This window comes from Dioscorea cayenensis, chromosome 16 (assembly GCF_009730915.1).
Source record: "Dioscorea cayenensis subsp. rotundata cultivar TDr96_F1 chromosome 16, TDr96_F1_v2_PseudoChromosome.rev07_lg8_w22 25.fasta, whole genome shotgun sequence".
Lineage (NCBI taxonomy): Eukaryota > Viridiplantae > Streptophyta > Magnoliopsida > Dioscoreales > Dioscoreaceae > Dioscorea > Dioscorea cayenensis.
In genome coordinates, this window is record NC_052486.1 from 10,978,581 (window position 1) to 10,993,511 (window position 14,931).

At 40.6% G+C, this 14,931-nt stretch overlaps 1 protein-coding gene and 1 non-coding gene across 2 annotated transcripts; both read right to left on the reverse strand.

Annotated features, from left to right (window-relative positions):
• Nucleotides 1-1,123: 1,123 nt before the first annotated feature.
• On the reverse strand, nucleotides 1,124-1,230 carry LOC120279824. The gene has a single exon (XR_005542124.1). It is a non-coding gene; the product is annotated as a small nucleolar RNA R71 (small nucleolar RNA).
• Nucleotides 1,231-13,062: 11,832 nt separating this feature from the next.
• Nucleotides 13,063-13,518, reverse strand: LOC120278509. The gene has a single exon (XM_039285290.1). It carries the CDS (start codon nucleotides 13,516-13,518, stop codon nucleotides 13,063-13,065), a length of 456 nt encoding a protein of 151 aa, XP_039141224.1.
• Between the last annotated feature and the right edge of the window lie 1,413 nt (nucleotides 13,519-14,931).

The following is a 14,931-nucleotide window of genomic DNA, read 5'->3' on the forward strand; positions in this document are numbered from 1 at the left end:
GTGTTTGTTCACGCCCCGTGGATCCACACGGGCGTGCCAAAATTCCGCATGATTGTGTGGATTTCTGCAGCTATGTTTAATTAACTTGTTTGATCGATTCTCTTTCAATTTTTGCTGATTATGGCACCTCGGTCAAAGAAGCAAGCTAATAAGCAACCACGAGAGTCGTCTCCTAAGTCCGAGAGCATGCGATTCACTATCCCCGAGCACCAGGCTCGGTTCGAGCGTTTGTCGAGACTTCGGTTCGGATAGTCTCGATTCTTAAACACGAGCATACTGAGAGATTTACAACAGAGAGACGAGTTCGCCGATGAGGTTGAGGATCTCATGTCGGTGGGTGGTTGGAGGCAGTTGTTGTCGATTAGAGCGCCAGCCATCCAGGAGCTTACACTAGAGGTTCTAGTCATTCGAGTTCGACAGATCCTATGTGAGATTCGACGACCTCGACATTGTTCAGTTCAGAGCACTTGGACATCACTATAGGCTAAGTATCACTCAGTTCTCAGTTTGGCTCTGCTTATACGAGGAGGCATTTACAGACACTGAGGAGTACTCTCAGTTACCGACAGATTATCCTGAAGCCCTGATCCCACAGAGAGCTTACAGAGCATTATGTGGTCGGGGCCTGTATGAGCCGGGGGTGCCTAAGGCCGTGTGGCTTTCCCGACCTGCATACCAATGTCTACATGCCATCTTGAGCACACCTTTGATTTGGGATCATGTAATTAAGGATTTCCATGACTCATTCTTAAATCAAGTAGGAAGTATAATAGAGGGTTCTTGCACTTGAAACGATTGTCCTAGGCAGATCAATGTTCTGATACCCCATCTTTATCGATTGTCTTACCTTCTCCTTTACCTGTGCTCTATATCTTGTTCCTTTTATTTTCGTTATTTCATATTTTGTCACACTTATCACTATTCATCTTCCACATTAGTTAAGAAACAACTTAAATGTCTTTATTCCCTACTCTCTGCGAGTACGATACCCACTCATCTGGGATTATTACTTAGACACACGTGCACTTGTGGTTTACACTCATTACCTAGAGCATCAATTACAACATGGGAGGAGATGGTAGAAGCTTTTCTTGCCCTATATTTCCCTCCCAGAAAATCCGCAAAGTTTAGGAATGAGATCTCGTCCTTTGTACAGTTGAAATTGGAGTCACTGTTTGAGACGTGGGAAAAGTTTAAGGAGCTCCTGAGAAAGTGCCCGCAACATGGATTCCCGGAGTGGATGATTGTTCAGACCTTTTACAACAGTTTAAATCCTAGTACAAGGCAACTCATGGATGCGGCAGCAGGAGGTACCTTAGGTAGCAAAACCCACGGTGAGGCCCGTCAACTAATTGAAGAAATGGGGTTAAACAACTACCAATGGAATGCTAGAGAGAAGAAGAAGGTGGCCGGTCTCCACGAGATAGATGCAATGACTTCGTTGGCGGCTCAAGTGGAATCATTGAGTAAGAAGTTAGATCTCATAACTTCGAATAGAGTGGCGTCCGTGACTACTTGCACCGGGTGTAGTGGAGGACATACTCCCTCCGATTACCCAATCTCTATTGGTGATTCATCTTCTGTTGAGAATGTCGATTTTGTAGGTAATGCTATGAGGAATCAAGAAAACGCACAGAGCAACACCTACAATCCGGTTTGGAAGAATCATCCCAATTTCTTGTGGAGCAACCAAGGTCCACAAAAGGCCATGGGGCCACCGGATTTCCAACAACAACAACAAGCCCCAAACATGGAAAACAGAGTTTCAGGTTTGGAGACCCGAATGAACGGTTTTGAGAAGGCCTTAACTAGGTTTGTGCAATCATCTGATACAAGGTTCCAATCAGTTGAGGCTACACTTCGCAACCACACTGCCTCTTTACATAATCTTGAAAATCAAGTAGGGCAGATTGCGAAATCCTTATCGGAAAGGCCACAAGTAATCTTGCCGAGTAACAACGAGACCAACCCTATAGAGCATGTGAAGGTGATCACTTTGAAAAGTGGTCGTGAGGTTGAAGGTAAGCTTCCGAGTGAGAAGCCCAATGAACACGCACAAGAGGTTATAGAGGTTGGGAAGGGAGCAAGCAAATAGAAGAAGGTGGCACCCCACCTTTCAAGCCAAGAATTCCTTATTCCTCTAGATTAAAGAATGACCACGGGGATGAACACTACAAGAAGTTCTTGAGTTTGTTCAAACAACTCCACATCAATATTCTTTTTGTTGAGGCATTGGCTCAAATGCCTAAGTATGCAAAATTCTGAAAGATTTGTTGACCAACAAGAGGAAGTTGGAGAATAGCGCTTTAGTGATCTTAGATGCTTCTTGCTCGGCGGTGTTGCAAAAGAATATCCCAAACAAGAAGAAAGACCTGAGAAGTTTCATCATTCCATGTAACATTGGCAATTTGGGTGAAGAAATGGCATTGGCAGACTTAGGGGCCAGTATCAACGTCATGCCTACACCTTCTTTCATAAGCTAGTTTTGGGAGAGCCTAGGTCCCACTCGGATGACTTTGCAATTGACGGATCAAACAGTGAGACATCCGAGGGGTATCATTGAAGACGTGCTTGTCAAGGTGGACAAGTACATATTTCCTGTAGACTTTGTGGTGCTAGACGTCGATGAGGATGCGGATGTAGCCCTTCATACTTAGGAGGCCGTTCTTGCGGACTTCCAAAGCATTGATTAACATCGACGGCGGAGAGTTAACATTTAGAGTTGGAGATGATAAGCTCACATACCGCCTTGCTGAAGTCATGCGGCATTCTCTTGATTTCGATGATATTTTGTATTTTCTAGACACTATTGATGAGATTGTTGACGAATATATGCAGGAAATGTTCAATCCGGACTCGTACGAGGGTTTGTTTAACCAAGAGGTGGACAATGAAACAATCATGATGCTTGGTTCGACGGAAGAAGTACCATCTACCTCGGGGATCCTGAAGAAGGTGCTCAGGAAGATGAAGAGGGCTAAGAGACGCCACCGGTAATGCTCCAAGGCTATTGGAGACGTGCGCGAACCGAACAAATTAGATGAATCATTGCTAGGTGGTTCCAAGCCTGATAATTCCCCCTTTAGCTTGAAGAGACTTTGTCATCATGGGTAAGAGGGAAACCTTCATCTATGAGCCCCCGTGAGGTAAGACAAGGTACGTCAAGCTAAGTGACGTTAAACAAGCGCTTCTTGGGATTCAAACCAAGTGTTTACTGTTTTCTTAACTTGGTAGTTTAGTGTTTGCTTGAATAAATTGTTGAGTGTTGGTGTCTTGATTTGTAGATGCTTTTGCTGTGATTTTCTTGTGGACTTGTAATTTCACCGTGTGTTTTCATGTGAATTTCATGAAGTTTTGGTCATTTGAGCTATCTATCATATTTCTCACAGGTATAGTTTGCATATTAGGCAGGCTCTGAGTGTGTAAACGTGTTTAAAAATTTTCTGCAGAGCCTGCAAAGTTTTCTAAGGCATCCAGAGGAAACACACAAGCATGTGGAATTACCACACGCCCGTGGTTTTGTATTGCTAGCTCATCCATAGAAGGCACAGGGGCGTGGACTCACCTCTTTAAACGACCTTGTGATTCTCGCGCGCCCGTGGGTAATTTCTGCACGGGCGTGTGGTTTCCTGCAGAGACTTGGTAAACTATCCCGAGAGCACACAGGGGCGAGGACTCACCCCTGTGGGCGAACTTGTGAAATACGCACGGGCGTGGGTAATTTCCACACACCCGTGCAGATCCCTGCAGACTAGTTCTCTCCATCCTGAGAAGACACAGGGGCGTGCGGCTGCCCCTGTGAGTTGGGCTTGTGAATGCCCACACCCGTGCGGAATTTCCACACGGGCGTGTGAAACATTTAGCGATTCTTCTCGGGTGGACAGAGAAGCCACAGGGGTGTGCAGACCCTGTGGGTCGGGCGCATGGGTGTGGGTATTTCCCACACGCCCGTGTATTTGCGTTAAGAGGCAGTAAGTGTTTTCCCGAGAGTGTACAGGGGCGTGCACCTGCCCTTGTGAAGCTTTCATGTGGAGGCGCACGGGCGTGGGTAATTTCCACACGCCCGTGCGGTTGTACAGAACGCCCAGAGGCACAAGTCCTTTTAAAGAATCATCGCTTCTTCTCATTCCTACACTCCCTCTTCGCCTGAGAGCACCCTCACACTTCTTCCCGAGTTCGCACTGCCATCTTTGGAAGGATTTTTGCGTGGTTTTCAGGCCGCTTCAAGGTTTTCCACTTCAACTCGTCGGTAGGCTCTATCTTTTGTTCTCTTCGCAAATTCTTGATTTTAATCGATGAAACTGGTGAATAATGCTTTGTTTCTATAATTAGAATGAGTATGTATGTTTAGAACGAAGTTAAAAGTGATTTAACGGTGTATTTTTTTATTTTTGAGGCATGGCCCTGCCTTTTTTCACGCCTCGTAGATCCACACGGGCGTGCGGAAATTCCACACAACCGTGTGGATTTCTGCAGCATTGCTTAATTGACTTGTTTGATCGGTTTTCTTTCAAATTTTGCAGATTATGGCACTCAGGTCAAAGAAGCAAGCTGATAAGCGGCCGCGTGAGTCATCTCCTGAGTCCGAGGGTATGAGATTCACTATGCCCGAGCATCAGTCACGTTTCGAGCGTTTGTCGAGACTTCGGTTCGGACGGACTCGATTCTTAGACATGAGCATACTGAGAGATTTATAGCAGGGAGACAAAGTTCGCCGGTGAAGTCGAGGATCTCGTGTCGGAGGGTGGTTGGAGGCAGTTGTTGTCGATTAGATAGCCAGCCATTCGTGAGCTTACACTGGAGGTCTTGTCGTCATTCGAGTTCAACAGGTTCTATTCGAGATTCGACAGCCTCGACGTTGTTTAGTTCAGAGCACTTGGACATCACTATAGTATGAGTATCACTCAGTTCTCAGTTCTCAGTTCGACTCGGCTTATACGAGGAGGCATTTTCAGATACTGTGGAGTATTCTCAATTACCGACAGATTATCCTGGAGCCTTGACCCCGCAGAGAGCTTACAGAGCATTATGTGGTCAGGGCCAGTATGAGCCGGGGGTGTCCAAGGCCACGTGCCTTTCCCGACCTGCGTGTTGATATCTACATGCCATCATGAGCAGGTCGGTGAATTGCCGTGGTGATAGCACTGGCGTACTTGTGTTCGATGATGCAGCGCATATTGATCCATCTAGAGCACATCGTCGCTGAGTACATTTGACATGAGGGCCAGTATGCCAGATTGGGAGTGATCTTCTCGGGTCCATACATTACGAGATTCGCAGGGTTCGGACGGGGGTTTATGCTCTGGTGCTACCAGTTCTGAAGATAGCCGAGGAGGAGGGTGATGATGCCGAGGCTTCCGAGCCTCAGCCAGCACCGATGGAGACCGAGGCACCTCCGATGGCAGTGAATCCACCGCTAGTACACATGTTTTCACCATCTCGAGCCCATGATTGCTTTGAGAGGCTCGAGAGTGCTGTGGGGAGTGCTTTGGACAGAGATTGTTGAGAATCAGGCTACGCAGGCCACTCAGCATACAGAGTTCATGGCACGTTTTGACATTTTACAGCGAGATGTCACCTCGTCATTTGTCCTGCCACCGAGAACTCCCCCGGCATGTCCAGCACCTCCAGCCCCTATTCCAGCACCGGTTGACCCACCATGTACTTCATCACCAGCACCAGCACCAGCAGAGAGCCAGAGCATGACACCGACATTTGATTTGTTTTTTTTTACTTTTGCACTTATATTTTGGCCTTGTATTCTTAGAAAGGACTCCCCTTCTGAGTTTATCTTTTATTTTGCTGTCTCGAGTTGTATTCATTGTTTCATCTTTTATATACTTGAGTTGTTTTATTTTTCTTGAGCTTCACTGAACCTCCTCGTGTATGCATGCAGATGGTCTTGTAATAATGGGAATTGAGAACTTTGTCATGGGCACGACCAAGGTGTTTCGGCACTTCGCCGTGTGAGATTCACAACCCGGTGGAACAACATTCCCAAGAACTTAGCTCCATCAAATGCAACACTAGGAGTCATGGGAGTATTGTTTTGATTGCTTATCCTACATTTGAATTTAATTGATATACATTATGAGTGAGCTTACATGAGTACATAGGGGACAATGTACAACTTAAGTGTGGGGGCGAGTTTCATAGTGCACACATCTTTTATATTAGTTTTGATTGATATACATGCTTACATAGCCAATGGCGGTTCACCTTAGTTGCAATGATTGTATTCGTGAGTTAGGATAATTTTTAACATTGAATATCCTTATGCTCTAGTTTTTGCTTGAATTTCTAGGAATTTTTGCCCGTTTAACACTTGTTGTACTTCTCACTCTTGAAGCTCTTTTGGAAACTCAAGTTTGATGTTAAAGGGACTAAGTATAGTTGTTTCTTTCATTAATTCAAAACAAAAAAGATCAAAATAGTTTTATTTCTTTTTTGTGCTTGTTGGGTGGAAAGAGCTATCACTTATGAAGTATGAAGCTACTCTCATAAGTCGGATACTAGTTATGCCCTAATGAGAGAAAGAGCTATCTCATAGGATGGGTGAAAGCTAACACTCCGGTAGAAAGAGCTACCACCTCGAAAGTGTGAATGCCACCTTAGCGGCCTCTTTGGAAAGGACTACCTTAGAGGATGTGTGAAGCTACTACCACCTTTGAAATGTTTTTGTTACTTTGTGTAGATCAATAAGTCCCTATGTGCTTAAAACTTTGAGGAGTATACTGTGGGTTGTTTTGAGTGAGCTCACGCACTTAAACGATTTTGGGTTTGTTGTCCTTTTTTATTAAAGTTTTTAACTAGAGCATTGATTTTTCGTATTGAGTGTTGAAATTTTCCTTACTTGCAGAATGCTATTTTTGTATACTTTGGTGAACCTAAGGCCAAGCACTTCCAATATTTTCTTAATCTATGCATATAATGTTTTAATCTTTGCTTGAGGACAAGCAAAAGCTTAAGTGTGGGGGAGTTTGATAAGTGCTTGTACGATAAGAATACGAAGTGTTCTTTCCTTGTGTTGAGCATTATTTTTCTCAGGTTTTAATGCTAATATGGGTGTATTTATGTTATTTTCATGCAGGTATGGGTTGTGAGGCCGATTGTGAGAGAAAGAAGCCAATGTGGGTCGTAATGCACTAATTTGGAGGAAATCTTGCAAAGGTTCAAACGCGAAGACATAGATCGGGTTCCTGATGCAGGAATGTGTGCCAACCTTCTCGTACTCGAGTTAGCACAACTACTTGGAGGGGCACAAGGGCAGTCACATTCAAACATTCCGACTTGTGCATATAGAACAAGATCTCCACCAACATGTCCGTTATTAAAGAAACAAGGTGATCCACGACGTAAATGTGTGCCCGTTTGCGTTATCTCGATGAAAGTATGGATTCGGGAGTATTTCATGCCGTTACTATAGCAGGGGTGTTTGTAGAAAACACTGTAGTAAAAATACTGCAAAAGTACTGTTTATAGCCGACTGAGAAAACAGAAAATCCACACGGGCGTGTGGAAATTCCACACGCCCGTGTGAAAAATCCATAGGGGCACCCACATGGGTGTGTGGATTCCGAATTCTAGCCCTTTAAAAGCATATGTCAGCCCCGATTTCAGCATTCTTTTCTCCATCTTTCCCCAACTTGAGAGAGGACGGCGGCTAGGGTTTTTAAGAGGTATTGCCTACTGCTTTGGAGAGGTTATACGACTCCGACATCGCGCACTCCGTTTGGAAGAAGGTTAGTGGGAGAGCTTTTGTCGAGCACCGATCCGGCGAGGTGTATCCTAGGCCGGACAAAGGGGACCCTTGCGACGAGTAAAGGACTCTCCACAAGACCATTGCCACGACTAACGAGAAGGTTTTCTATAGATGCTTTGTTTTTACATTCAATTTCATTGATTGTATCTAGCTCCATGGAGAGCTAAACCCTAGTGGGTACTTGGGTATTTGTGAACCCTAGGATGTATTCGTTTCATTGAATCTCTTTATCATGATTTCAATTAATTGATGTTTATTGTGAGTTCCAATCTTGGAGACTTGACTGTAAGAATACTCCCCTAGACTGATACTAGGGTTGAGAGTTCTTGTTGGTAACTCTTGTGAGTGAGTGACACACCTTGAGAGTTAGACAAAGCTAGATTGGAGAGGGTTGAGAGGGTGAGTCGAGAGGTAGCGGAGCGTCCCCTTTCCCCTCCGGTGTGTTCTATTCTATCTCCACGTTCCAAGAGTTCTTTGCGGTCATAGTAGAGTGAATGGGCTAAGGGATGACCTTCTGCTGGGCCTTATTTGCGAGTGCAAGGGAGTGAAGCGCTGAAGTGATTTTAGCACCTAGGGCTTAATTGTGGCTAGGGATCTTCCACTTGGACCAAAGGGTTAGGTCTATACATAGGAATAGGGTTTATCACTTGGAATTCCTAGAATTCATTGCAATTCTATGCGAGTGCGAGGTTGAGAGATTATTCAATCTCTCATGCAGGACATGTATAGAGTTAGGCATGGTTGACCTTAGATTTGGGATCATGTAATTAAAGATTTTCACGACTCATTGTTGCATAAATTAGGAAGTATAATAGATGGTTCTTACACTTGAAACGATTGTCCTAGGCGGATCAATATCCGGGTACCCCATTTTTATCGATTGCCTTACCTTCTCCTTTACTTGTGCCCTCTATCTTGCTGCTTTTGTTTCCGTTATTTCATATTTTGTCACACTTATCGCTATTCATCTTCCACATTAGTTAAGAAACAACTTAAGTGTCTTTATTCCCTACTCTCTGTGGATACTATACCCACTCATCTGGGATTATTACTTCGAGACCCGTGCACTTACGGTTTTACACACGTATATGGATGTGTCAACATCCTTTGTTAGATTTTCATCAAACTTAATTATGACATCTATGTCGTATATTATATGCTGAAGCAGGATCACTTACCTTTAGCCATATGAAATTGTTGAAGACGACAAGAGCCTTGAGTCCACGCTTGAAGTAACCAGGGACTCTTCCAATCTATCCCGTCCTCTCCCACCGATGGAGTTAGGTATTTGCAAGAGCGATAGATTGGGAACCACTTGTGTTGTCTATATATAATCCTTACCATAAAAAGATTAACTCAACTTAAAAGTTTAAGTTAGATCATTATTCAAAGTGGCAATTAGAATTAAATCAGGATTTCATCAAATAAGTCATGGACCACTTTATTTAGTTTGAATTCAGTTTAAATCAATGTTGTCACGAACATTTCCCCAACATGGTCCAACTTTATCAAGATGTCTTAATATCCATTCACATTAACCTATAAATCAGTATGTTCTCCATCAATAAATAAATTAAACGAATCATGGCAGTAAGTCATCATTAACCTTCCATGCATTACGATGTAATCTCTCTCTCTTTAATGCAAAACCTATATATGGCATTTTATCATAATGAATAAGCCAGATGCTTATTCGGATTCAACACATGCAAAATAATAATGCATAAACTTAATAATTGCCATTCTCAAACTTAATGTATACACTCAAAGAGAAGACAAATAAATAAATAAATAAATAAATGTTAAAGAGTTCAATACTAAAGTGATATTAATTGTTCATAGAGAAGAATCAAGTCCCATATGTTCAACATGATCTCTAAACAACTTTGTTGCGATTCCTTTTGTCAGAGGATCTACAATCATCAATTCTGTGCTAATGTGTTGAATGGTTACTGCACAGGTATTCACGCATTCCTCTAGTGCCAAATACTTAATGTCGATGTATTTATTTCGACTACCTCTCTTATTATTCTTAGAGCAGAATTATCACAATACATCCTTAGTGGCTTGGATATAGAATCAATGATTCTAAGCCCTGATATGAAACTCCTCAACCAAATACCCTGGGAACTCGCCTCGAAACATGAAACAAACTCGGCTTCCATAGTGGAAGTAGCAACCAAAATTTTTTTTGCACTGCTCCATGAGATAGCACCACCGGCCAAAATGAAAATGTAACCGGATGTTGATCTTCGAAAGTCAAGACAGCTAGCATAATATGAATCCGAGTACCCAATGACTTCTAAGTCATTTGATCTTATGTATGTAAGCTTTTACTCCTTCATACCCTGAAGATACCTCATTACTTTCTTTGCAGCTTTCTAGTGGTAAATCCCTGGATTACTTTGATATCTTCCCAACATCCTCACAGCATATGCAATGTCCGGTCTCGTATAGACCTAAGCATACATAAGACTTCCAACGGCTGAAGCATACAGGATGTTTTCCATCTGTTCCTTTTCCAAGTTATTTTTTAGGACACATGTCCAAGTTAAACTTGTCACCTCTCACAATAAGCGCGCAACACCACGGGATCTGTCTCGATGTATCTTAATGCCAATGACATAAGATGTCTCGCCCATATCTTTCATATCAAAATTCTTAGAGAGAAATCGCTTCACCTCATGCAACATACCCTTATCATTGGTTGCAAGTAAAATATCATCAACATGTAGGACTAAAAAGCAAAACTTACTCCCACTGTCTTTATAGTATATGCATTGATCCTTAATATTCTCAACAAAACCGAATAATGAGACAACATTGTGGAACTTCAAATACTACTGTCAGGACGCTTGTTTCAGTCCGTATATAGATTTCTGAAGCTTGCAAACCAAGCCTTCACCTTCACTAGTGAAGAATCCTTCAACTTGTTTCATAAACACCTCTTCATCTAGATCTATATTAAGAAAAGCTATTTTCACATCCATCTGATGTAATTCCAAGTCAAAATGAGCAACCAATGCCATTATAACATGAAACGAGTCCTTTTCTGAAACTGGAGAAAAAAGTCTCATTATAGTCGATGCTCTCTTTCTGAGTAAATCCTTTTTATTAACCAATCTAGCCTTGTAACGCTCAATGTTGCCTAGCGAGTTTTTCTTAGTTTTGTAGACCCACTTACACCCAATAGCTTTCGCCCCTTCTAGCAACATGACTAGATCCCAAACACCATTATGTGCCATGGATTCCATCTCGTCCTTCATAGCATCATACCACAACTTAGAATTACTACAACTAATAGCTTGTGAAAACATTTTAGGGTCATCAGCGGCTCCAAAATCATAGTCAGATTCTTGTAAATACACAACATAATCACTAGATATTGCCGATTTCTTAATTCAAGTCGATCTTCTTAATGCCACATCATTATCTTCTTGATGAAGTTGTTACTCAATAACTTCAAATTGAGGTTGTTGGACTTAATCAACTGGATCAGCAGGATGTGGTTCCTCAATAATTGTCATTTTAATGTCTTCCAAATCTTGATGGTTATCATGTGAAACAAGCAATCTTTGATTAGTGTCCGGAGTTTCTTCGTGATCTTCTTCAAGACTAAAGTCTAGAGGTTGATCACTCCCACTAATCAAGTCATTCTCAAGAAATTTGGCATTTCTTGATTCCACAATTCTAGTGCTATATGCTGGACAATAAAATCTATAACTCTTGGACTTTTCGGCATAACCAATAAAATAACCTCTAATAGTCCTTGGGTCCAACTTTCTCTCATGTGGATTAAACACTCTTATTTCAGCTGGACATCCCTAAACACGTATATGTTACAAACTCGGTTTCTAACCTTTGAACAATTCAAATGGAGTTTTAGAAACTGCCTTCATCGAAACATGGTTTAATATATACGCTACTATTTTAAGAGCCTTAGTCCGCATAGATCGGGAAAGTTTGGAGTTGCTAAGCAAACTTACCATATCCATTAAAGTGTGGTTTCTTCTTTCAGCTACACCATTTTGATCTAATGAGCCAGACATAGTGTATTAGGCCACAATACGATGCTCTTCTAAAAACCTCGCAAATGGACTTGGTTCTTGTCCATCCTCTGTGTACCTATCATAATATTCTCCACCTCTATCTGACCTCACAATCTTTATTTGCTTACCATATCGTTTCTCTACTTTAGCTTTGAAGACCTTGAAAGCATATAATGCTTCACTCTTATTATCAAGCAAGTAGAGATACATAAAGCGCGAATAATCATCAATGAAAGATATGAAGTATCTCTGACCATGCGAGTCCATCTCTGGACTACAAATGTCTGTATGTATGATCTCTAATAAGCACGAACTCTTCCTTGCACCTTTCTTAGATTTGTTGATTTGCTTCCCCTTTATGCAATCCACACAAGTTTGAAAGTTGGTAAAATCAACAGAGTCAATGATTCTATCATTCACCAATCTACGGTACCATAACATAGAAGATTTATCATTCAAAATACTACTTATAATACTAATATTTACTTGATCATGCAACACATTATAAGAAACATTACTTTGTAAATAAATTTGAAAAAGACCATCACACAATGCACCATTCCCAACAAGAGAAGAATTATAAAACAAATGAAAATATGTTTCATAAAACTTAAAGAAATAACTTAATGGTACAAGTTGTGCAACTAAAATTAAATTTCTAGAAAAACTAGGAATATAAAAGGTCTTTTCCAAATCTAAAACAAATCCTGAATCTAAAATTAATTTGCATGTTCCGACTGCCTCTACATGTGAACGAATCTTATTCCCTAAATAAATAAACTTTTCACTCTTCATCGGTATTCTTCAGCTTAAAAAGCCTTGCAAGGTATTAGAAATATAGATTGTAGTACTAGAATCAATCCACCAAATGTTATGACAAACATCAACCATATTAGATTCATAACAAACAAAAAAAAATTCAGTATCTTTCTTCTCAAGATGAATCTTGAGTTTTTGACAATCCTTCTTCATGTGCCCTTTCTTCTTACAAAAGAAGCACTTGGACACCTTCTCGATCTAAACAGATAATTTGTTTTTATCCTTTTTTAGGTTGGTTCATCTTCTCCTCTTACCGCGAGTAGCCATATGTGCACTTTTACTCTTTTCTAATAACAACCTTTCCTCCTCTTGAACACACATGGTCAAAAGCTCACTAATAGACCATTTATCTTTATGTGTGTTATATGAGATTTTGAAAGCATTATACTGATGTGGAAGAGAATGCAAGATAAAGTGCACAAGGTAAGTGTCTTAAAAATCTATCTGCTCTAAAGCCTTAAGTTGAGCCACTAAGTCTCTTATGCTCATGATGTGCTCTCGCACACTTTTAACACTTGTGAGCTTCATGGATAATAATTTGGTCATGAGAGTGCTAGCAATAGCCTTATCTGAAGATTCAAATTGATCATCAATTGCCTTTAGCAAATCTCTCACATGTGCACAATCTGGGATTGAACCACGGATACTAGTAGATATACGTCTCTTAATGTACATCATGCTCAAGCGATTAGATCGCTCCCACCGTTTATACAACGCAATTACACCCAGAGTGCTATTGTCTGTCGGCACAAGTGGTTCATCCTTCCTTATAGCATAGTCAAAATCCATGCATCCCAATTGGAGGAAAATCAACTCCTTCCAAGTTTTATAATTATCACTCCTTAACATAGGAACATGACATTTTTCATCAAAAGCATCTGATTGCATAGCTACAATAAACAAAATAACATACATATCATTCTTAATATTCAAGGCAATAAAACAAGTAAGTATGCTTGCCAATGCAAGCCATACCGAAAGGAAAAACATGAATAATTCGTTATCACAATTTGTTTATGGGCAAGAATATAGATAAAAAATAGATTCATAACCATTGATAAAACTAATGGATAATTAAAATTCTTTAATACCGATTGGGCAACTTAAGAAATAAAAATTAACCATTATTTCATCCTGATTAACTACGTAAATATAACAAAATCCCTGTGAGGCAAAATCATTATATCAAACATAATTAATCACAACTTGCCACATGATAAAACTAATAAATAATTAAAACTACTTAATACATGTGGGCAGCTTAAGTAATAAAAATTATTCATTATTTTATTCTAATTAATTATGAGAAGTATAACAAAATCCCTGTGGGGCAAAATCATTATATTAATCATAATTAATTACAACTCATGTCATTTAAGCTAGATGTGATCCATCACACTCATAATGTGTAATTTATAATTTTAAAAATAAAATCATGAATATTGTGTACGCTCCATAATTAACAAAAATTTATTCGATCACATGACATACCAACCATATACATGAACAAATTCAATGTTAATAATTAATTACACAAACTATAATTAGTCCACTTAATGCATGAATAATTCATACAATAAACCCTGAAATTTAAATAAATAACTAAACAAGGTTCCACATGCAAAAATACTCTAAAGTAAAGCAATTTTTGCAAAAACACCCAATAAACTATTTTATTCAAACCATCATTCAAATTAATGAATTAATAAAATAAAATAATTAATTCTAATGTTAGGGGAAAAATAAAAATAAAAACCCTAACTTTTCCCCATGGGTAACCATCGTACGTAGGCCGGGCTGCATAATGACGCCCTCCCGAGCATCGGCGCGCACTGTGAGCAGCCAAAGGCGCAGTGACGTGGGGCCGGCCCGGGCCAGCAGCCCTGGGCCGCCGAGCCCAGGCGCTGGCGTGGGCAAGCCAGGGCGCTTTCACGTGGCCCGGACGTCTAGTTTAGCGCACGTGCGGCCCATCCGCAGCCCATCCGTGGTATGAGAAGGGTGTTTGCACACCTTGTTCATGATGGGTTCAATTTTGGGACTAATACCCAATTCTTTTAAACCCTTATTAACATAATTTATTTCATTGTAAAACATGTGTAAACATCAATGAATTTAGGTTATATAAACCCTAATTCATACATGTTTATTATAATTAATATGAAATAATACATTAAATTCAAACGATATGTAATTTCTAAGAACACATACATGTTAGAATTTAATCATGCTAGGCCGAGGTATAAAACCTGGCTCAGATGCCAACGGTTAGATTTTCGGCAAACTTAATTATGACATTTATGT

Coding starts and splice junctions, on each gene's coding strand:
- LOC120278509 (XM_039285290.1), bottom strand. CDS start 13,518: ATGCAATCAGATGCTTTTGATGAAAAATGTCATGTTCCTATGTTAAGG.